This window comes from Babylonia areolata, chromosome 4 (assembly GCF_041734735.1).
Source record: "Babylonia areolata isolate BAREFJ2019XMU chromosome 4, ASM4173473v1, whole genome shotgun sequence".
Taxonomy (NCBI): Eukaryota; Metazoa; Mollusca; class Gastropoda; order Neogastropoda; family Buccinidae; genus Babylonia; species Babylonia areolata.
The window spans coordinates 12,399,945-12,425,394 of record NC_134879.1 but is presented as its reverse complement, the minus strand read 5'-3'; the positions used below and the strand labels follow the sequence as shown (position 1 = coordinate 12,425,394).

Here is a 25,450-nt window from a genome sequence, read left to right as displayed (position 1 = left end):
GGGCTGGCCCTTGGTGCTCCCGGCAACCCAGTGTGCACCCTAGGTGCACCCCAGTACGGGTAGAATGGGGGTAACCACCCGTGGGCACCAGCCATACTGTGACCCGAACCCCAAGGGTCACTGGTGCGTTGACCTCCATGAAGGGAACAACCTGGCCAAGTCGGAGGGAGGTCAGGTCCGACTTGGGTGTCAGTCCCGCCCGAAGACGAGCGGGCTGACTGCCCGGAACCGCCTGACACGCACGGGCCTCCCCCAGCAGGGGAGACCGGCCGGATAGCGGGAAGACCTGCAGAGCAGGTTGCCACGCGCCCCGAATCCCCTCCCGTGGGGAGACTGGGGTGGCTTGGCCCGGGGTGGGCAAAGTAGAGATCCCCCCCCGGAACCAAATTTTTCTCCCCCCCCAAAAGGAGGTGGGGGAGGGGGGTCGACAGAGAAGGGAGGAGGGGGAACAACAATGGGGCACGTGAGGGCCGTCTCCGAGTGGGGACCCGGGTAATGGCCGGGCGCGGCCTCCCCTTGGGAGTCTGCGCCTAGCTGCGAGTCCCCACAGCACGGAGATGACTTGCCATTCACCCTTCTCCCTGCCTCGCGCTGGGACACCTCGGGAGGCGACGCTCGTACCTCTTTCCCCCCGGTCCCCTTCATGACCGTTTTACTGGTACGAACGTCGCCTCCGCGATCAGCGTCTAACGCCGCATCGCCGCGGTCCGTATCGGGAGGAATCATGAGCTCCGGGCCTGGGAGAGTCTCTTACCGAGTCTCAATCCCAGCATCATGATTCCCTGCCTTCGTGGTATGGCACACGAGGCATGGAACCCGCGCTTAGGCACCCAGCGAAAATCCGACCCCCAACAGAGAAAGGAAAGACAGGATCGACTTAGAGGCAGAAAAAATCGAACGAATCGAGGGTGCCGAGTCGAATCGAGTACACAGAATGTAAGAATACAATAAACACAAGCCGCATGCAACAAAATAAGGCCAAAAGGATACGCTGAATAGCCGAAAAAAGCGTAAGACGAGACAGAGCGTAAACCTGACAAGATGGCGTGGAGAGCCTTGGCCAAAGGAATGATTAAGCGCTTATAGTTTTTAGAGGCGTTTGATTGGCTGAGAGCGGGTGGGCCCGTCTTTTCACTGTTAGCCGCGCGAAATTTGGCCAAGCAGAGCAAACCAATAGGCCTAGTTTGCATCAGTTTGACATGGTACAGTATATGACACCAAATATTATAATTGGAAATTTTGTGTCTGTTTGTGTGTGAACGCGCGCGCGCGCGTGTGTGTGCATGCGTGTGCGTGCGTCTGTGTGTGTGTGACTCTGTGTGTGTGACTGTGTGTGTGGGAGGGGTGGGGGGGACTGTATATATTATAATGCGAGAACACAATAAAAATACGAATATATTCCCGTTATACTTTTTCTTACCTCCATCCTCTGCCGTGACTCATTTTGAAGCTCACACACACACACACACACACACACACACAGAGTCACACACACACACAATCACACACACGCACAGTCACACACACACACACACATACACAGTCACACACACACACACACAGTCACACACACACGCATGCATGCATGCATACAAACAAAAACAGGCACTCAGACGCGCGTAAACACACACGCGGGCGCACGCACAGTCTTTTCAAGACTGAGGTAGGATTAGACAAGTATCCATAAGAGGTGTCCAAAATGGCCGCGGCTCGCTCGCTCAGTTGGCGTCAAGTGACTGCAAGGCGCACACAGCGGCATTCCCAGTCCATGTTTATAGGTCAGTGGTGGGGACCTATCACAGAGGGAAAGGTTATAAAACAATATCAGGATATGACAATCTGTTTATCACAGAACAGGTGCAGAATAAGTTTATACAGTCTAAACAGTTTCCAGTTTCAAATGGATTCAAAGAGAATTTTCAAATATAGTCTGCAACCTCTAGTGTGACACTATGTCAACCAAGCAGACTTGAAAACAAGTGCAAAACCACAATATAATTCAAACCTTTGTCTACAAATTACAGTTTCAAGGCTGATAATTACGTCATTCAGACACACACAAAGCAAAGCAAACGCTAATTCCATAAAACAACATGTGGATAAAACCTTTATTGTAGACAGTTTATTAAACATTAAACCTCTTCATAAGGGTAACCTTTGCATTAAACATTGCACGGTGAACACCAGTCTCACAATGCTGTCTCCTATAAAGCTTGCAATATCACTAACTGCAGTGAAAGTCAATAATTATGAATCAGATTAAAATAAATCATCCAGCGACATTCAACATATCAAATGACACTCATTTCAAGTACGGAGCTTTGCATGATTGAAATAAATATCATTCAATGCATTCACTGCAGTTAGTAAAATACACATACAAAACAGAACATAAATATGTCAATACACACACTATACTCAATACAGAAACAAAATTATCTTGGCCTTGAATCACCATACCTGATGACTAAACAAACACATTATTTGGAGCATGTTTTCTTCCACAGTTTACTGACACTGACATAAATAACATCCAGATGCAATATCCAAACTGATACCATTCAACCATCCCTGACTCATTTTCAAATCCTGTATTTTTTCAAAGAACAAATTACACAGTATTCAACAAAATAAAAAGAGCAGCACTGAGAAATGAAAATGTTACAGAGAGAAGGGCACACACGCACACGCACACACACATACACACACATAGGTCCATCACCTTCAAGTGTGTTAGGAAACATCCAGACACAAACTAACCGTAAAACAAAAGTGTGAATCAGATTTGTGCGACACAGATCTCTGTTCCAAGTTGTTCATGTCAGTGGTGCACAGGCAAGAAAGCAGAGGTAGCACTTGTCCATAAAGAACACAAAAAGAAAGAAAAAAAAAAAAAAGTAGGTTGCAGATTTTTTATTTTTTTTCACTCATACAGAATGTGATCCTCAGTAAATGAACAGGACATTAAAATCTGGACATTGGAACACAGATCTGGTAGTGAAACAGATTGCTTAAGTAAAATGAAGTCTCTGTCATGGTTTCCCTTCATTTTGTAGTAATGATCCCGGATGGACAAATCTGTTAACCACACACTGCTTGGAAAAAACTGATGGAGAATAACGTGAACTTGGACCACACTGGCATCAGTATCGTTTATTGTCAAAATTCTTCAAATCTTGGTGTTAAGTACATAACATTTTCTTTCAAAACATTATTCTCCATGAAACCATGACTGACAGCAAACATGATACAGTCATAAAAAGGCTGAGAAATAAAATACAATGACTGAAAAATTCTCAAAATTCTAACTGAAAAAAACAACCAAAAAACCCAACAACAAATAAATACATAATAATAGCCCACAAATAAAGCCATACATAGTTTGTCAGGTAATATGAAAATATAACTAAAAAAAACAACAAAAAACCAGATACGTTCATGCACTGAAGTTTATACAAGCCAGCAGGGATACTGGAAAGAGGTGGGGAGGCGAAGAAGGACGAACAGAAACGGGGAAGTTGGTGTGCGAGGCCTTGACGACACAGGCATCACTGCGTGGTGATGAGCTCCACGATGGTGTTGATGATGCGACTGCCCCGAGGGCAGGTGCACAGGTCCATGTTAGGGTTCTGGATCTTGTCCTCCAGCAGTTTTTCCATTTCCACACGCAGCTCCTTGAACAGCTCAGCCACCTGGTTGGTTCACAGCAATTACACACAGTTAAGTGGGCACACATCCACAGGTATGCATATGATGATATGATATGATGATGACACGAGTACTTACAAGCAAACGAGCTTAGGATGAATGAATGAATGATGTGGGCACTTATATAGCGCCTATCCTCGGTAGGAGACCAAGCTCTAAGAGCTTTACAAACTTGAGTCATTTGCACAACATGCTGCCTACCCAGGTAGAGCCGACTGATGGCTGCCATTGGGAGCTCATCATTCGTTTCCTGTGTCATTCAATCAGATTTCAGGCACACACACATACACACTCAGACAGACATATAACATTTTTTACGTGCATGACCGTTTTGTTTATTTACCCCGCTATGTAGGTAGCCATACTCCATCTTTGGGGTGTGAGCTGGGGGGTGGTGATGTGCATGCTGGGTATGTTGTTGTAACAACTTCCACAACCCATCGAACACTGACATGGATTACAGGATCTTTAACGTGCATATTTTATCTTCTGCATGCTCATACACACAAAGTGTTTCAGGCACTAGCAGGTCTGCACATATGTTGACCTGGGAGTTCGGAAAAATCTCCACCCTTTACCCACCAGGCCCCATTAGCGAGATTCAAACCTGGGACCCTCAAATTTAAAGTCCAATTCTTTAACCACTTGGCTGTCATCATTATCCATCATCATCATCACCATCATCAATTATTCATATAGCGCAGAATGTTGAGCGGAGACAAATCCAAGCACCTCCATGCCAATCATTCAAGTGTGCGCACAACTCTGATTCTAAAGGAAGAAAGACAAAACATAAATTCAACACAGATAAAATATCAAAGTGAATGTACCTAAACTCTTTCATAACAACAGGTCCAGTTAATAAACCACCCAAACCTTTTCCGTAAATGAGCCTCAGTCTTAATTATTTTCTTCGCCAGTCTGCTGTCGTACACGGTTTGTTCTCAGCACTTTGACATACTTTTGAATCTAGTTCTAGTTTTTACAGTGACACTACAATTCAGAAGTAGTTCCTTCCATATTAGACATACTCTTAAGTTTGATGATTTCCCATTCTATAGTCACAGTGAGCCCAGGCCAAGCCATCTCTGTGTAGAGAGTGAAGTGTATTAGAGTGGTGATGATTTCCCATTCTATAGTCACAGTGAGCCCAGGCCAAGCCATCTCTGTGTAGAGAGTGAAGTGTATTAGAGTGGTGATGATTTCCCATTCTATAGTCACAGTGAGCCCAGGCCAAACCATCTCTGTGTAGAGAATGAAGTGTATCAGAGTGGTGACAATTTTCCATTCTATAGTCCCAGTGAGCCCAGGCCAAGCCATCTCTGTGTAGAGAAGGAAGTGGTGGCCTCGTGGAAATGCACCCGCTTCGGAAGAGAGAGAATCTGAGTTTAATGGTTTGAATCCCACAGTCGCCAGTGTTTTCTCCCCCCTCCACTAGACTCTGAGTGCTGGTATGGACATGTCATTCAACTGAGATGATAAACCAATGTCCATTCAGTAGCATGCACTTAGTGCACATAAGAGAAACCACAGAAACACAAGGGTTGTCCCTGGCAAAAATTCAGTAGAAAAATCAACTTTGAAAACCAATATACTTGCAGGCAGAAATTAAAAAAAACAAACAAGGGTGGCACTGCACTGTAACCATATATTCTCCCTGGGGAGAACAGCCCGAATTTCAAACAGAGAAATCTAATGTGACAAAAGCAATACAATACAATACAGTACAGTACAATACGATATAATGCAATGCAATAAAATACAATTCTTCCTGTGCTCACCTGGCTGGATGATGCCTTGCAGCGGATCCATCCTTCGTCGACAGACACGATGATGCTGCCTTTGTCAAGGTCGATGGAGATGTCGCCGCCAGCAAACAGCAGCAGAGAGTACACGGACACCATGGTGCAGTCACGGATGTACACCTGTATCCCACCACACACACAGAACCAAACTATCAGTTGCAGTCACAGATGTACACCTGTATCCCACCACACACACAGAACCAGACTATCAGTTGCAGTCACAGATGTACACCTGTATCCCCCCCCCCCCACCCCCCCAACACAGAACCAAACTATCAGTTGCAGTCACAGATGTACACCTATGTCCCACCACACATCCGCAATCAAACTGTATGTGGCAGTCACAGATGTACACTTATATCCCCACCCACTCAAATACACAAAATCAAACTATCAGTTGCAGTCATGGATGTATGCTTATACTCTCCCCCCCACCCCTACCCTCCCACCCCGCTCCCACCCAAAAAACCACATACAGGATCAGATTCAGAATAACATGATTATCCCCAGTATGAGAAACATTAAGTGTGGTGAAGTCTGTGATACATACAGATCACAAGCAAGACAGTAAAATTTGGCATACAACATTTACAAGAGAAACACACATGACAGAGTCATAGCGATCCAAACCCAGTAAAAACATCACCTTTCCACTATTTACACACACATACACAGACACACTCACACACAACAATCAGTTACAAACTGAGCGACATGTAATGCTGACATATAAAACAAAGAAAAGCATGAACTGCACTGCCCCATCATTTTCAGGAAAGGAACATACTGCCCCAGCAATTTTCATGTCCACCATTCACTAACTGGACTTCCCATTTTGCGATGTACTATATATATTCTTGATAAACTGTAAGCTGGTGTTGTGCAGTTTGCAAATCTATGACATTCACACGTATTTCACACACACACACACACACATATATATACATACACAAATCAATGAAAGTGTGTGTGTGTGTGTGTGTGTGTGTGTGTGTGTGAGTGTGTGTGTTGAGTGTGTGTTGTGTTGTGTTGTGATGTGTGTGTGTGTGTGTGTGTGTTGAGTGTGTGTTGTGTTGTGTTGTGTTGTGTTGTGTGTGTGTGTGTGTGTGTGTGTGTGTGTGTGCATGCATGTGTATGTGTGCGTGCATGTGTATTCAACAGAAAATCAACTTGATTTATTCATCTGCACAGAAGCAGATGAGAAACATAGTGCACATAACAGATCTAAGAGTTCAGATGAAATTCTCACCTTGCTGGTTTTGACCTTCTCGTGGTATACAAGGTATGGACTTTCAAAGTAACCGACCTGGAAGTTGACTGACGAGGGGTGCACATTTACCTGCATCACAGTTTACATGAAAGCAATATTAAACTAAATTATCAAACAGCACAGTATCAAATTATCACAAAAACAAGCATACACAAGCACAGTATCTTAATCTTACTGAACACAGTTTGCATAATAACAATGCTGAATAAAAAAACAATACTCAACAGCACATTATATAATTATTACAAAACAAGTATTCACAAGCACAATCTCAAAATAAGACTCAAGAGAACAAGGATATGAAGTGCAAGAACTGTCTGTAACAAAGCATGGTAAAAGGCATAACCTTTTTTTTTTTTTTATTAATCAACAGTCCACTTTATATGTGGAGTGATGGCCTAGAGATAACGCGTCCGCCTAGAAAGCGAGAGAATCTGAGAGCGCTGGTTTGAATCATGGCTCAGTTGCCGATATTTTCTCCCCCTCCACTAGACCTTCAGTGGTGATCTGGACGCTAGTCATTCAGATGAGACGATAAACCGAGGTCACGTGTGCAGCATGCACTTAGCGCACGTAAAAGAACCCACGGCAACAAAAGGGTTGTTCCTGGCAAAATTCTGTAGAAAAATCCACTTCGATAAGAAAAACAAATAAAACTGCACGCAGGAAAAAATACAAAAAAATGGGTGGTGCTGTAGTGTAGCGACGCGCTCTCCCTGGGGAGAGCAGCCCAAATTTCATACAGAGAAATCTGTTGTGATAAAAAGAAATACAAATACAAATAAATACAAATTATCTGTTAACAAAAAAGTGGAAACTGAGAGTAAGAACTGCACTACATCACACATATAAATACACAAATGAAGGAATGAAGGAACAAAAACACACAAACAAAATTAATGAACAAAGAAAAAAATTACATACTAGTCGAATAAAAAACTGTACAGTAATTATGGACACACGAAAATACCCTGCATGCACCAACCATGACAGAGTCATTGGCAAGTTCATGTTGGTCGTGTAACAAAAAGAAGAAAAGAAAAGAAGAATTATTTGTCACTCACATCTCCGTCTGATTTGGTCACAAAGCGTGTTTTATCGGACACAGCAGTTCTGACAACAGCACCTGCAGAGAGGGAGAAGAACAATTCCAAGCTGTTTAACCCCTTGCCTGTTGAACCTTGGTGAAATGATGTCAGTGTGGCATGCACTTGAAGTGCCTTCAGCATTTATTGTGAACTCTTTTACCAGTGAAAGGAGGAGTTTGTATTATACTCCGTGTTTGGTGATACATATACTTACCATGCAAACTAGGCCTATGGGTTTGCTCTGCTTGGCCAAATTTCGCGCGGCTAACAGTGAAAAGACAACCCGTCTTGCCCGGTCCGCTCTTAGCCAATCAAACGCCTCTAAAAGCTATAAGTGCTGAATCATTCCTTTGGCCAGTGAATTTTATTTTGCTGGACAGAGTTATGCAATCCAAAGAGGAAGAGATCGTCCAAATCAAGAATGGTGACTGAAAATCTGACCGTTAATTTCCGTCTTATCTCAGTGAGGCAGCAGCCCTTCACTGACAGGCACATTCATCAGCAACGGTCAAGGGGTTAACAGCTAACACTGGTACTGAGGAAATGAAGAAATGCTTTTAACATATACACACACACACACACACAAAAGATTAAAATAAGTGTAAACACTGTTTTTTGTGTCTGCACTAAAAACAAGAAAAATCAGACTATTTCATTTACTTCCACTGTTGATTCATTTTTACAGAAAAAAATCAGAAAGCTTAAGGATGAGTTGTAAAATATGACTTCTTGAATCTATGCTTTCAAATGAAACATATCCATACATGCATGCATGCAAATAAACAAGCGCGCGCGCACACACACACACACATACAAAGTATACCTGCAGCAGTTTTATTGTAGTTTTTCTCTGGAGTCATAACTTGCACAACATTGGGATACAGTGCTCCCACCAGAATGGCAGAGACCAACTTCCAGTTCTTAGTGTTCAAGTTTGCCTGAACAAACAAAATTTTATTTCACATCAGCACAAGCAAAGTAACAGAACAATGGCATGAATAACAGAAAATAGTTTATTAAACACAAAGCTGTAAAAAAAAAAAAAAAGTACAAATTCCTGCTGATTCATGTACACTGATCAAGCCACTGGTACTTCTATTCCTGCAAAGACATCTGGGTTTGTCATAAATAATCAATGACAAAAACGTTTATAGAGGCATGTTAGACAATACGCTTGCGCCATCAACCCGCAGGCGTGCGACGTCTCTCTGGTAGAAGTCGATGAGCCATCATCCCTAAAGCGATAGGTGTCCCTCAAATTTTATCATACTTTATCACCAGAAATTTTGTTACTCACATTTTAAAGCGGCTTTCATGCTTTTAAAAAAACATTAGTTGTCGAAAGTAATCATTGTTGATCTGTGTCTTACATACACATGTGAATGCCTGACTGAATGTAGTGCGTGTGAGGCCATGGGGGGAGGGCAGGAGTGGAAAAGACCAAATACTACTCGATCAATTTTTAGACTGGCATCGAAAGCATAAAAGGATACTATTATACATATTGTATTCAATTTGTTTTGAATTGTATGGCATGGTACTTTACAGTACTGTGCAGCACTATACTGTACTGTATTGTATTGTATCGTATTGTATCACTTTCTATCACAACAGATTTTGTTTGTGTGAAATTCTGGCTGCTCTGTCCAGAAAGAGCTTGTCAGGACAGTGTAGAACATTTGATTGATACAGATACTTATTTAGTGCCTATCCTTGGAGACCAAGCTCTAAGCGCCTCACATACACGGGGTCATGTGCACAACAGGCGTCCTACCGAGGTAGAGCTAACTGACGGCTGCCACTGGGCGCTCATCCTTTGTTTCCTGTGTCATTTAATCAGATTTCAGGCACCTGCACATACACACTCAGACAGACAGGTAACATTTTACATATATGACTGTTTTTGTTTATTTACCCCACCATTTATGCAGCCATACTCCATTTTCGGGGGTGTGCATGCTGGGTATGTTCTTGTTTCCATAAGCCATTGAATGCTGACATGGATTTCAGGATCTTTAACGTGTGTATTTGATCTTCTGCGTGCATATACACATGAAGGGGGTTCAGGCACTAGCATGTCTGCACATATGTTGACCTGGGAGATGGGAAAAATCTCCACCCTTTACTTATCAGGTGCTGTCACCGAGGTTCAAATCCGGTACCCTCAGATTGAAAGTCCAATGCTTTAACCATTCGGCTATTGCACCCGTCTAACATCCATCAAATTTAAAAAAGAAAAGAAAAATCTGTCCGCAAGTGTACAAATCTATTTTGTCATCAAAGCGGATTTTGCCAGGGACAACTTTTTTTGTTGCTATGGTTTCTTTTACTCTTCCCATGAAATCATTTAACATAATTTTTTTTTTACTGACAGGAGAATATATACAATTTATCATCTGTAATAACAAGAATAACAAGGACACAAGAAATTCTTTCAGCACTGAGTCTAGATATTAGTTGTAAAACAAGGATGGAGTAAATTCTCTGAGCACCAAGTCTAAATATAAGCATGTAAGACAAGGACACACACACACACACACAAAATGCAGTACAGAGTCTAGAGGTAGAGAATATAAAACAAGGGGATGGCCTAGAGGTAATGCATCTGCCTAGGAAGCGAGAGAATCTGACCACACTGGTTCAAATCCCACAGTTGCCAGTATTTTCTCCCTCTCCACTAAACCTTGAGTACTGGTCTGGATGCTCGTCATTCGAATGAGACGATAAACCTAGGTCCTGTGCGCAGCATGCACTTAAAGCACATAAAAGAACCCATGGCAAGAAAAGGGAGGTCCCTGGCAAAATTCTGTAGAAAAATCCACTTCGACAGGAAAACAAATAAGATTGCAGGCAGAAAAACAAAAACAAAAAAGGGGTAGCGCTCTCGGTGGAGCGACACGCTCTCCCTGGGGAGAGCAGCCTGAATTTCACACAAAGAAATCTGTTGTGACAAAAAAGCATAATACAATACAATACAATACAATACAATACAATAAAAACCCTGTTGTTTGGATCAAGGGGCAGACAACGGACAGAGCCTGTCCTGTAGGAACAAGAGGTAAGACAGACAAACGACAGAACCTCCTGTCCTGTGGCCTCCACAATGCCGTCGGTCCCAGTGCTGTGGGCCAGCCTCTGGATCCTGCGCAGCCTCAGACCTTCCTTGGTGAAGCCGATGTCCGACAGCAGCTCCACATACTGCTGCTTCAGACTGGCCAGCATCTGTCAAAGAGGGGAGAGGAAAAACATTAAAAAGGCTATTGACTACTTACCTCATTCTGCCTCATGCCTGCTACAACTCCCCCCAAAGACCAGCACTACCTGAAACCACTGCAGTGAAAGGTTTGATCGTTCACTAAAACAGTGAAAATTGATGGAGAGTTGTTGATTGAACTGGTCAAACAAAACATCGTTTTCATGCTGCCAGAATCAGTAAATGGCTCAGTTTAGAACGCCAACTGTACCAAGCAAGAATACATAAAATTAGAATGGTGTATTGGTACATGAATTCTAGTACCAGGTCCACAGGGGAAGTAATCACGGAATGAGTGAACTCGTACCTGGAGTAGAATGAGTTAAAAGTTACATGAAACCAAAATCAACCAACCAACCAAACAGAAACCAAACCATGAAACCAAAATCAACCAACCAACCAAACAGAAACCAAACCAAACAACTGATCAAACAAAACATCAAAACAAAGAGGACAAGGAAAAGTGATCCTTTTTTTTTTTTTTTACACTATTCTGTTCAAAAAAATAGATTTGGTTATAATTTTTCATATCATTATTGTTCAAATGTAGTTCGTGAGTGCGTGCGTGTGCTTTTATGAATCTTGACACTAACTTAACATCTCCCTATACAACTACAAGTCTACATTTGCACAGACATGCATGTGTTTGAATGACTGGTGCGAAAGCGCTTTGATTTATCACTGCGCAAGATTCAGTGCTATATAAATATAATAATAATAAATTAATTAATTATCTCTTTACCACAGCTGACAACAAACAGAACAGAACAAAACAAAAACAAACACCACCCACTTCCTAAACATAAGCCCTGTAAATTCATACCCAACAACAACAGAAAGCATTAGTGCATACGCTCCATGCTCTATACCTGCAGCGTCTTTATGGAGAGGAAGTTTTCCTGACAAAAATTGTACTCCTCCGCTTTATGGGACTGCCGCACTTCCTGCCATTGCTGAAACCAAACAACACAGGGATCGGAGCAAACAATTCCTGAGGTGATAATCACCAGGAGAGAAAAATTGCCATAAAGAGAAAGATTAGGAAATTGCCTTTTTTTTGTATTGTAAAACTATATCTTTCACTGTAAATTTGAGTCTGAATTTCTGTTGGATGAAAAATCACAAGTGATGATTAAATAAAAAAAAAAAAGAAGAAAAGAAAAAAGACCACTGAAAGTGATTCACTAAATATTTCAAAGACCTTGTAATCTAAGACTTTTCATGACAAACCCTGCAAACCTTGATTTGGGTACACATGCAGACTCAAGCAAAGTTTAAATAACTGGTGACACTTCATGTCTACAGTTTGTATGAGAATGCTCTTTCCAAAGACTACAAACTGATCAAGAGAAAGGTAATTATGCCCCTGAATGAGATGTCAGAGGAGAAACATTTTCCATGTCCCCTCCATCCCTTGAAAGAAGAAGACTATTAGAAGATAATGTAGTCTCCACAAGCATGTATGCATGCATATACGCATGCACGCACACACACACACACACACACACATGTTGAGTAGACAATGCAAAGAAAAGCTGGAAAATGCTGTCATGGTATGATTCCTTCTGCATCTGAACATAACGAATAACAAACAACTCAAACCACCATCTTAGACCAAGCGCCAGTGATTCCATCTTCTTTTCTGAAATACCTGTTTCCGGGCCAACTTACTCCAAAGGAAAAAAAAAGAAGAAGAATTAAAAATCAAAACCAGCTCTTGTTTTGGGGCCAATTTACTCAAAAGAAAAAAAAAATATCAAAAAAAAAAAAAAAAGTCTTCAAGAAGTTAACTGGATGTACGTTAAACTGGATGGTTATCAGGACTCACACCCTAAAAACAACACAACTTTCACCAATCCAAGACCCACGACCTGAACAACTTGACCTTCAGGGCATCAACGAATGGCCAATAAACTCATCATAACAATCTGGATGAGCAAGGTGAAGCCAGATTAGCTACCTTGTAAGCATTCAAGATGGTCAGGTAATCGGAGTTCCCTACAGCAAACTCCTTTCTCTTCTCGTCAGCTTCTGTTTTCTTGCCAAATGGTGAGACCTGTCAACAAACAGTGGAACACAGGATTTTTCAATCCCTGTCAAAAAAATAAGATGTCTGAAATACCTGTCTGAAAATCATACATTAAAAAGCTGACAATTCCCAGTGAGACCTGTCAATAAACAGTGGAACGCAGTTTTTTCAATCCCTGTCAAAAAATGACATGTCAGACTGAAAATCATACATTAAAAAGCTGAAAATTTCAAGTGCCCTACCCCTCAGATCTACTTACTCCTATGGCGCATGTTTAAAAGAAAAGCAGCTAAAAAGTAAACTGCCCCTGCAGGGTAAATAAAACGCTTAAAACATCAAAACAAGCCCAAGCCCCAAGAGCAGACAAAAAAAGTAAAGAAGTTTTTTTTTCCCCCCAAATAAACAGGACTGGGCTAAAACAGTAAAAGCAAGGTGATGCTGACAGAAAAAAAAAAAAACATAGAAAAAATCAGACAGAAAGCAGTTAACTGCTTGTGCAAAGTTAAATTCTCTAGCACTCATACAGTAAGTTACAAACAATAATGTAAGCTGTAAAGATTTAAATCTCCTTGCCCAGTTAACTACACAATAAAAACTTATACAAATAGATAATCTTTTAAAACACTCACTACCAGGTATTTCTGGAAGGCATGATCAAAGACCATATTGATTTGCCAAGCAGAGAAGGATAGAAAGCAAATAACAAAACTGACAGAGAACAACTGGCAGCAGAGTATAAAATCTCAAGAAGAAATGACAGCAGAGAAGGAGGATACCAGAGAAGAACAGATGGCACAGAAAGATGACAGGGAAGAACGGACAGCAGAGAACAGTTGGCACAGACAGATGACAGGGAAGAACGGACAGCAGAGAACAGTTGGCACAGACAGATGACAGGGAAGAACGGATAGCAGAGAAGAACAGATGGCACAGAAGATGACAGAGAAGAACGGACAGCAGAGAAGAACAGATGGCACAGAAGATGACAGAGAAGAACGGACAGCAGAGAAGAACAGATGGCACAGAAGATGACAGGGAAGAACGGACAGCAGAGAAGAACAGATGGCACAGAACATGACAGAGAAGAACGGACAGCAGAGAAGAACAGATGGCACAGAAACATGACAGGGAAGAACGGACAGCAGAGAAGAACAGATGGCACAGAAGATGACAGGGAAAAACGGATAGCAGAGAAGAACAGATGGCACAGAAGATGACAGGGAAGAACTGTGGTGGTGTGTGTCCATCGAGATCGATGATGACCATCGTTGTCATCCAGCTGGGGGATGGGGGGAGGGTGGTGTGTGTGTGTGTGGGGGGGGGGGGGGGGCGGGGATGCTCATGAATCTGTGAATGCGCAGATGGCTGAATAGTCCAATCTGCGCGGATGGCTGAATAGTCCAATCTGCAGATGGCTGAATAGTCCAATCTGCTGTATAGTCCAATCTGCAGATGGCTGAATAGTCCAATCAGCGCAGATGGCTGAACAGTCCAATCTGCGCAGATGGCTGAACAGTCCAATCTGCGCAGATGGCTGAACAGTCCAATCTGCGCACGAAATGTTTGCTGACAGTTGGGAAGAACGGATAGCAGAGAAGAACAGATGGCACAGAAGATGACAGGGAAGAACAGACAGCAGAGAAGAACAGATGGCACAGAACAAGACAGAGAAGAAGGATAGCAGAGAAGAACAGATGGCACAGAAGATGACAGGGAAGAACGGATAGCAGAGAAGAACAGATGGCACAGAACATGACAAGGAAGAACGGATAGCAGAGAAGAACAGATGGCACAGAAGATGACAGGGAAGAACAGACAGCAGAGAAGAACAGATGGCACAGAAGATGACAGGGAAGAACAGACAGCAGAGAAGAACAGATGGCACAGAAGATGACAGGGAAGAACAGACAGCAGAGAAGAACAGATGGCACAGGAAGATGACAGGGAAGAACGGTGGTGGTGTGTGTCCATCGAGATCGATGATGACCATTGTTGTCATCCAGATGGGTAATGGGGGGAGGGTGGTGTGTGTGTGTGTGTGTGGGGGTACTCATGAATCTATCTGTGAATGCGCAGATGGCTGAATAGTCCAATCTGCGCAGATGGCTGAACAGTCCAATCTGCGCAGATGGCTGAACAGTCCAATCTGCGCAGATGAATGAATAGTCCAATCTGCGCAAATGAATGAATAGTCCAATCTGCAGATGGCTGAACAGTCCAATCTGCATAGATGGCTGAACAGTCCAATCTGCGTAGATGGCTGAACAGTCCAATCTGCGCAGATGGCTGAACAGTCCAATCTGCGCACGAAAGGTTCGCTGACAGTTGGGAAGAACGGACAGCAGAGAAGAAAGACGACAAAGGAGGACAGACACCGCTGACTCACAAAAGGAGACTTGAAGCTGAGGGAGGCGGCCAGAGTGAGTGCAGAGTCCAGACAGCGGAAAATGGCGCCAAACACCATCAGCTTGCCGATTCTGAGCCAACACACAAACACCGCAGGATGAGGCCTCTCATTCTTTCTCAGATATTTTATAACAAAATGGACCGTATTTCTACTGAAACCATGTTCCAACTATCACCACCCAACAAGACATTTAACAAAACAGACTCTATTTCTGCTGATAATGTGTTCAAACCATCAGAATCCAACAACAAAGAGAAGAAAAGGATTATATTTCTGTCAATAATGTGTTCAATATCACCAAATAAGATATTTCAGGAATGGATTATATTTCTGCTGATAGTGTGTTCAAGATATCACCACTGAACATCAACAACAAAATCAAAGATCGTACATTAAAAAAAAAAAAAAATCATTATTCAGTTTTGTACACCCAGCATGCACTTTTTTCTTTGCTTTTGCAAACCATTACACAATGTATTTTAACTTACAGCATTCATGTGTCAACAATGTCTGACCATCTTTATGAGCATTTGGCACTTACAGAACTTATGTTTGATTTTAACTGATTCATACACATGCATTCAAATTAAATAAAGTCCCAGCAAAACAGAGAAAGGTATGATGGTCATTTGCTCTCTTCTCATGAAAAAGACACTCAGTTCTTTTACATGTTTTGTATTGTATTGTACTGTATTGTATTGTATTACTCTTTTTGTCACAACAGATTTCTCTGTGTGAAATTAGGATTGCTCTCCCCACGGACAGCACATCACTACACTGAAAGCGCCACCAATCTTTTTGTTTTTTTTCTGCCTGCAATTTTATTTGTTTTCCTACCAAAGTGGACTTTTCTACAGAATTTTGCCAGGGACAAGCCTTTTGTTGCTGTGGGTTCTTCAACATGTGCTAAGTGCATGCTGCACATGGGACCTCGGTTTATCGTCTCTTCAAAATGAACTAGCATCCAGACCATCACTCAAGGTCTAGTGGATAGGGAAACAAAAGAGGCAAGGCCTTCAAGACTCACTTGTGATAAATTAAGTCCCTAGCATTAATTACAGAGTAATTTCCCTTTTTTACTAACTGCACCAAAACGTTTGCAAAATAAATAAAAATTCCATGCTTAGCAAAAGAAGTTCCTGTTTGAACAAAAAAATGATAATAATGACTGCTCTTGTTGTTGGGTCAGAATATCAGATCAAAGTGCCAAGTTTAGAGAATACAAAAAATATAAATATAACAGTAAACGCAGTTTGCATATAATTAGGCTTCTTTTATTATTTTTTTGTGCCCGTCCCAGAGGTGCAATATTGTTTTAAACAAGATGATTGGAAAGAACTGAATTTTTCCTATTTTTATGGCTAATTTGGTGTCAACTGACAAAGTATTTGCAGAGAAAATGTCAATGTTAAAGTTTACCACGGACACACAGACACACACACAGAGACAACCGAACACCGGGTAAAAACATAGACTCACTTTGTTTACACAAGTGAGTCAAAAAGTAAAAATATAAATATAGGAAAGTAATCCATGAAATATTTTCACAGCAAAATGACCTACAAATTCACACATTTAAACTTTCTGGTCTTGACATTCCTCTTAATAATTCACATTCAGAATTAAATATTTCAATACTGTTTACGGTATATATCCATGACAAAAATGCACAACCTATTACCACTGCAACAATACTTCTATTCTGTTATCTGTACACACCTGACATCGACAGGCAAGGTGCCCAAATGGTAGCCCAAAGCTGTCAAGTTCTGGAACACAGGAACAGATAGTTAACTAATTACAAATATATAAAAAATGGGGTTAAAATACCTGTCAGACCAGGTCTTAGATTTCTCAACTGAGAGCTAGAGAAGCAGTTAGAATTTTCACCTATATTCTTACACACATTTCTTCAACAATCAAAACAAAACATTGACAGTTTAATCTCAATATCTCGGACATCAAAAGATGTATGTGTGCATGCGCACAAGCGCAGTCTCACCTTCCTCTTGTTCTGATGAGTGTGTGCATATCATATTGCATCACAGGGTTTATACTTTATCAACATTCAAAGATCTGCTTCTAAAAACCTGAGGCGGGGGTGTGGGTTGTTTCTATGCCAAATAAAACAAACTAAAAATATGACGACTTCCCACCCCACGCCTACAAAAACATGTACGACCCACCCCACCTCTCCCCCTCCTCATCCAGAGCCAGGCTCCGTTTCTAAGCCAAATAAAACAAGCCAGAAAACCTGACGACATCTCCCCATGCCCACAAAGGCCTGACACCCCCCCCCCCACTCCTCCACCTCACCCCCTCCTCATCCAGAGCCAGGGTTTGTTTCTCAGCCAAATAAAAAAAACTAGAAGACATGACGACTTTCACCCCCTCCCTCCCCCACCACACACACACACCTCACCTCCTCCTCATCCTGAGACAGGGTTTGTTTCTAAGCCAAATAAAACAAACTAGAAAACATGATGATTTACAACCCCCCCCCCCCAACCACACACACACCTCACCTCCTCCTCATCCTGAGTTTATTTCTCAGCCAAATAAAGGCCTGACACCAACCCCCCACTTCTCCACCTCACCCTCCCTCTCATCCAGAGCCAGGCTTTGTTTCTCATCCAAATAAAACAAACTAGAAAACATGATGACTTTCACCCCCCCCCCCCTCCCCAAACTACACACACCTCACCTCCTCCTCATCCTGAGACAGGGTTTGTCTCTACGCCAAAAAACAAACCAGAAAACATGATCCCCCCCCCCTCCGGCCCCCCCCCAACCCACAAAAAAATCCTGACCCACCAACCACACCTCACCCTCTCCTCATCCAGAGCCAGGTCTAGTTTCTATGCCAAATAAAACAAACCACAAAACATGATTACTTCCCTCTATGTCCACAAAGGACCCCCTCCACCTCATCTAGAGCCAGGGTTTGTTTCAATGCCCCTCCCACCACTCCCCAGTGCCCCCCTCCTCCCCCCCACAAATGCCTGACACCCCCCTCCCCCCCATCCCCACCGCACCATCCAGAGCCAGGGGATGTTTCTATGCCAAACAGGGTTTGTTTCTATGTCCCCTACCCCCCACCCCCCAGCCCACAAAGGCCTGACATCCCCCCACCCCCGCACCCCCCCACATCCCCCCTGGGCTCCCCACCTCACCTCCTCCTCATTCAGAGCCAGGGTTTGTTTCAATGCCAAACAGGGTTTGTTTCTATGCCAAACAGGGTTTGTTTCTATGCCCCCCACATATGCCTGACCCCTCCCCCACCTCACCTCCTCGTCATCCAGAGCCCCGACGTCCTGCAGTCTCTGCATGGCTTTGTCCATGGCCTCCACGTCTGGGGGTTCCACCACACTGTGCAGCACGTCCTGCAGGCACACACAAACACACAACGCTCAACATTCAGCTCCTCACACACACTAACAGAGGCTCACTGGGGACGGTGTGCAGGCCCGCTTTCATGGTGGAGTTTTCATTGCTCACAGAGTGAGAAGTAGGTCATATGACCACAAAGGGCAGCCAACCACTGTAACTGGCTTCTCTGTGTGTGCACTTGCTTTTGTTCTGACAACTTTTCAGCAGTTTTTTTTTTTTATAAATGGATCAGTTTGAGTAAGTAATGGCAGATACATCACGAGAAACACACTCAAACTGAGCATAAAAGACTAAAGCAAATAACGGGTGTAATTATAAAACCAAATACACCTTGTAAACTTGCAAAAATCGGCACCGAAAAATTTCAAAATCCTTTTGTCAGAACAGCGATTTTCATAATGAAAATTTCTGCCTTTTGGTGACCTGGATAAAAAGGAAACGGAGACATGCATGCGCACATGGTTCTCACTAAAAATAGCCAGGGAACTCTGACAAATATGTGATGAAAGCAGGCCTGCACACCCCCCCTATTATCTTGTATTTCTTCCAGTCAGTTTACCTGGAAGAATTTTGTTCTTTTTCTTTTTTTGGTGAAGGGGAAAGGGAGGCTGGAGCAGAATTCTGGGCATTTTGTTTTCAATACTTTAACTCACTCAGTACGGCCAGTCCTCTCTTCTCCTCTACACAGACCCCTCGGATGTCCAGTGGGTGTCTGAATGACCCAAGGCTCTTATACTGAAGAGGTGAATGTTGACAAAGAATACCACAATTCTGACGACGGAAGCTAAAGGTTGGGTCATTCAGACACCCACTGGGCATCCGAGGGGTCTGTGTAGAGGAGAAGAGAGGACTGGCTGTACTGAGTGAGTTAATGATGAAAGATGATAGGGGTGATGAAGATGCTGCTATGGTTGGGGTGGGGGGGTCCATTTAGGTCTGTGACTACTCAACAAGGCTGTTCTCTCATAACAGATCCCGGAGTTAACCAAGCTGAGAGATACAGAGACCTGCAGAGTAACAGGAAATTTGAGCAACACCCCCAAAGGACATATCAGTGAAGTGGATGACCCTTGATTACCTGGTCTTAGTCTTCCCATCTGAACCCACAGCCCATGCACCTCAGGCCAGGAGTCCGCCACAGGCTGAACCCCCCCCCCACCACACCTCAGGCCAGGAGTCCGCCACAGGCTGAACCCCCCCCCCATACCTCAGGCCAGGAGTCCGCCACAGGCTGAACCCCCCCCCCCCCCCCCCCCACCACACCTCAGGCCAGGAGTCCGCCACAGGCTGAACCCCCCCCCCCACCACACCTCAGGCCAGGAGTCCGCCACAGGCTGAACCCCCCCCCCCACCCACCCACCACACCTCAGGCCAGGAGTCCCCAACAGGCTGAACCCCCCCCCCCCCCCCCACCTCACCTATGATTGGGATCGAACCCATGTCCTTCCAGTCAGTCCACAATGCCAACCACTTCGCAATGGCAGCTGGTATGTTGAAAATATTTATCCCCAAACCTTCCCATTCCTAAATTTAGAATGCATTGCTTTCTGTTGGAGACATAGAGTCATGCCTATTATTTACCGTATCTTTGCCATGTCTTCCTTTGTGTGTGTGTACTTGTCTGGTTGTGTAGGGGATTGGTGGGAGACAGAACTCAAAAGAAATTTTTTTTTTCAAGATTAAATTTAGCTCTATTCATTACCTTACCTGACCCAAACTTAGGCACCCAGCGGATGACACCCTGCCAGAGCAAAGAACATCCGGACACTGAGGAGAGAAAGAACGAATAGGGGCGAGCGTCGAGTACAAGATGTAGATCATCAGACAAGCGATGCAGAAAGTAAGCCATGAATACCTTAATAGCCAAAACGTGGCAGACAGAGCCGTAACCTGACAAGTGCTGGAGACCTTGGCAAGGTACGATTACGCTTAAGTTTTTTGAGGCTTTGATTGGTCTAATCGGCTTGGCGTTCGTTTTGTGTCCAATATGTCTTCAACTCACGATTATGCGGCTACGAATTTGGCCAAGCGAGCAAACGATAGGCCGAGCTCAATTTACACGATCACGTTGGACACCTAAACCCAGGGTAATGCAGAACTCTTATTTTATTAAGGATTAGAATTGTCAATTTAGGCTGGCCATTCCAAAGTTATTCTTTCAAAAGAATGCGACAGGCCTATAAATTACAGTGTTAGTGGCAGCACAATTAAGAAATGCGTACTTTCAAAAAAGATTTTTTTAATAACGGATCAGAGTGACCATAGTACATTATCCAATTTTTGCGCAGATCAAGTCAAAAAAAAGGATAAAAAGAAGAGAATGAAAGAAGGAGATCAGAGAGGGAGAGATCGAGTTATTGAGAGAATGAGTCTTAGAGTGCACTAAAAGCGATCGAGGGAGCAGAAGAGACGAGAATCGAATAGAAGTAGCACAAAGGAACTTGATTCTGCAAAGAAAGGAAAAAAAGACAACAAAATTTAACATCAAGCAAAGGCTCACTAAGCAACAGCTGATCTAAAACATGTTTAAATATAAATCAATCAAAGATTGATAAACTATAGAAAATAAATCAACAATCAATCAAAGAATAATATGACAATCACTAATCCAAATTCAAGCTGATATACTGGTTAATTCAATCATAAACAAATGAAATTAATTGAATACTCATTACATTTTTACAGGGAAAATCTGGGACTTCAATTCATTCAGGGAAGTTTGTATTTGTTTGTATTTTGTATTTCTTTTTATCACAGCAGATTTCTCTGTGTGAAATTCGGGCTTCTCTCCCCAGGGACAGCGCGTCGCTACACTACGAGTTAAAACACACTGAAAACAACATAACAAAGAAAAGACAACAAATAAGCCACAATATATTTCATTTCTATATCCAGCCACTTTCACTTCACCCTAACCCTCTTCCCCTCTTTTTATTTTTTTTATTCATTTATTTATCTATCTTTAAAAAAATATATATATCAAACTCTAATATTATCACTGATGGTGAACTGACTTTAAGTCAAATCAATCAAATTAAACCAAACAGACTTTAAAATCCAATTCAATCAATCAAATCAAACATACTTAAAACTGGACTTAAAACCAAACCAACAAAGTAAAAAAAAAAAAAAAAATTTTTTTAAAGCAGACCGAATCAAAACAACCACACTTCAAATCAATCAACAACTTAAAAACCAAGCAATCAAATCAACCAGACTTGAACCCAAACCAACAAAAGAAAAAAAAAAAAAAAAGACCTAAAATCACATCACAAAAACACTTCAAATCAATCAAACACACTTAAAAACCAAGCAATCAAATCAACCAGACTTGAACCCAAACCAACAAAAGAAAAAAAAAAAAAAAGGACCTAAAATCAAATCACAAAAACACTTCAAATCAATCAAACACACTTAAAACCAAGCAATCAAATCAACCAGACGTAAAACCAAACCAATTAGTTCAAAGGCAGCAGCAGCAGCAGCTTCAGTTTCTGTTTCTCAAGGTGGTGTCACTGCATTTCCAACAAATCCACATACGCTACACAACATCTGCTAGACAGATGCCTGACCAGCAGCATAGCCCAACGCGCTTAGTGCATGCGTATATATTTGCGTACCTATCAGAGTCGATTTCGTCTTCCTTTGCGTTAGCTGTGCTCGACTATGTGTGTATACATATGTATGTGTACATAACTACACGCATGTATATGAAGGTGTATTGTGTGTGCGTGTGTTTATGTAAGTTTATGCCTGCCTATGCGTGCGTATGTGTTAGGGTAGCTGTTAGATACATACGTATGTTAAAATGTATGTATGCAGTGTGTGTGTGTGTGTGTGTGTGTGTGTGTGTGTGCAGTCACATTTTGGTGTGTATGTAACATTGACGTAATGTTTTATGTTAACAAAAGCGTTTTTGTAAAGCACCTAGAGCAGATTTCTGGATAGTGTGTGCGCACGTAAAAGAACCCATGGCAACAAAAGGGTTGTTCCTGGCAAAATTCTGTAGAAAAATCCACTTCAATAGGAAAAACAAATAAAACTGCACGCATGAAAAAATACAAAAAAAAAAATGGGTGGCACTGCAGTGTAGCGACGCGCTCTCCCTGGGGAGAGCAGCCCGAATTTCACACAGAGAAATCTGTTGTGATAAAAAGAAATACAAATACAAATACTAGACCCTCACGGACTCTATACTGGCAGAGGAGTATCTCCACCATTCTGCCACCTTCCTCCGCCCCAAAAACGGCAGCAGCAAAGACAGCAGAAGCCAAAGCACACACACACCTGGGATGGGCTGCTCTCTCAGGTGGTTGTGGAAGCGGTGGCTGGTGAAGAGGTGGAAGCAGACCCCCGACATCACACGACCCGCGCGACCGCGGCGCTGAAGAGCGTTGGCCTTGGACACCCACACCGTCTCCAGGCTCTCCATGTTGAGAGACGAGTCGTACCTGAAGTGGAGGAAAGAAAACAAGATGAATGATATGGATACTTACACAGCTCCTGTCCTGAGTTGGAGAACAAGCTCCAAGCGCTTTACAAAATTCCGGGTCACTTGCCCAAGAGGCTGCCTACCTGGGTAGAGCAGACTGACGGCTGCCATTGGGCACTCATCATTCGTTTCCTATGACATTCAGTCAAATTTCAGGCACGCACGCATACACACACTCAGACAGAAATGTAACATTTTACGTGTATGACCATTTTGTTTATTTACCCCACCATGTAGGCAGCCATATTCCTTACTTTCAAGAGTCTGCATGCTGGGTATATTCTTGTTTCCATAACCCACCGAACGCTGACATGGATGACAGGATCTTTGATATGTGTGTGCATTGCTTGACTGTCAATCATTCAAAGTTTAATCATTATCATAAAATCAGAAATTGGTTTAATGATGAGTTAGAGAATATCGAGTTACTTTTCAAGATTTAGTGCCAAGTGATATAGAACTTGTTTGTGGTGGATACGTTTATATGTTCATGTTTACAATTAAATTCTTGTTTTGGTTTCAAAGAAGTCGCTGTTTTGTTTTATTTTATCAAAGTTATGGTTTGATTGGATAACTGCTTCTAAAAACTGGATTGGATGAAAAAAAAAAAACTTGTATCCAGGCAAGATGAGAATTAACTTATACTACTCCAGCTATGAGATAACTCGTACCATGATTACTTCCTCTGTGGACCAGGTACGAGTATTCTTTTACCAACACACTGTTCTAATTTCGTTCATTCTTGCTTGGTACAGTTCGCATTCTAAAATGAACCATTCACTGATTCCGGAAGTTTGAAAATGAAGCTTTGTTTGACCAGTTGAAACAACAATTTTCCATCAATTACTGATGTTTTAGTGAACTACCCTGTTTTTTCTGCAGTGGTGTCATGTAGTGCTGGTCCAGGGCAGTTGCAGGAGGTATGTAGCTGTGGGGTAGACAGGCGCAATAGCCGAGTGGTTAAAGCGTTGGACTGTCAATCTGAGGGTCCCGGGTTCGAATCATGGTGACGGCGCCTGGTGGGTAAAGGGTGGAGATTTTTACGATCTCCCAGGTCAACATATGTGCAGACCTGCTAGTGCCTGAACCCCCTTCATGTGTATTTGCAAGCAGAAGATCAAATACGCACGTTAAAGATCCTGTAATCCATGTCAGCGTTCGGTGGGTTATGGAAGCAAGAACATACCCAGCATGCACACCCCCGAAAACGGAGTATTGCTGCCTACATGGTGGGGTAAAAACGGTCATACACGTAAAAGCCCACTCGTGTGCATACGAGTGAACGCAGAAGAAGAAGAAGAAGAAGCTGTCGGGTAGAATGGGTTAACGACTGGGTGGTTGTGAATGTCAACAAGTGTCAGAGGCAAAAGGAAATTTTCTATCTAAAATTACGTTTAAGTAACATACTTACCGTGACCCAACTAGTGCAGACTCCGGCAGGGGTCTGACATTCCTGTCCTGTGCAAACTACTATCCACCTATGCGGAGAAAACGAAAGTAGCTACGGCCGATAACCTCCCGGAAGTAGGTAACCTCCCCTTTGCCCCCCTGACTAGCGCCCTCTTTTTCCGGCAGCCATCATGACTCCTGTTCCTGTGCTCTTCATACGGCTAAGTTTTTTTTTCGTATTTTCTGTCTGTCTGTCGATTCTCTGGCGTTCTTGTTTTTTGTCAAATTATGTCTCCAACCAGGTCACATAATTATGACTGTTCCTTCGTTTAATGTTTTATCATTCTGATTGTGCTGATGAGAATAGTTCTTGATTGATCACCTGAAAGTGGAAGAACAAACTGAGCCGAGATGGTTGGAGGGAAGAGTGGTTGTTGACAGGGAGGATGTGTTTTGTTGTTCTTTGAGAAGAGTGGTCTGCAAGATGGAGTTTTTCAGTTGAGTTGTTTGCTGTACCAACAACCTTTTCCATCTTTATTTTCAGTCTTCTGAGCTTTTGTGAGACGTGTGTGATGGTTGCTTGCGTTGCTGAGAGTTGTGTACTTTCTTCAGAGTGGTA

The 25,450-nt window shown here is 42.7% G+C and overlaps 1 protein-coding gene across 1 annotated transcript in view; it reads right to left on the bottom strand.

Moving 5' to 3' along the window:
- Nucleotides 1-2,103: 2,103 nt before the first annotated feature.
- Nucleotides 2,104-25,450, bottom strand: part of LOC143281390 (putative ATP-dependent RNA helicase DHX57) — a 44,864-nt gene continuing 21,517 nt past the window's right edge. Inside the window, exons 16-28 of the mRNA XM_076586597.1 lie at nt 23,238-23,401; nt 20,653-20,717; nt 18,848-18,943; nt 17,280-17,329; nt 15,540-15,630; nt 13,085-13,180; nt 11,994-12,077; nt 10,953-11,093; nt 8,695-8,809; nt 7,848-7,909; nt 6,763-6,852; nt 5,490-5,633; nt 2,104-3,692 (exon numbers count right to left, since the gene is read on the bottom strand). Of these exons, the coding sequence (XP_076442712.1) occupies nt 3,549-3,692; nt 5,490-5,633; nt 6,763-6,852; nt 7,848-7,909; nt 8,695-8,809; nt 10,953-11,093; nt 11,994-12,077; nt 13,085-13,180; nt 15,540-15,630; nt 17,280-17,329; nt 18,848-18,943; nt 20,653-20,717; nt 23,238-23,401 (1,342 nt within the window). The 3' untranslated portion in view covers nt 2,104-3,548. The remainder of the gene's footprint in view (nt 3,693-5,489; nt 5,634-6,762; nt 6,853-7,847; nt 7,910-8,694; nt 8,810-10,952; nt 11,094-11,993; nt 12,078-13,084; nt 13,181-15,539; nt 15,631-17,279; nt 17,330-18,847; nt 18,944-20,652; nt 20,718-23,237; nt 23,402-25,450) is intronic.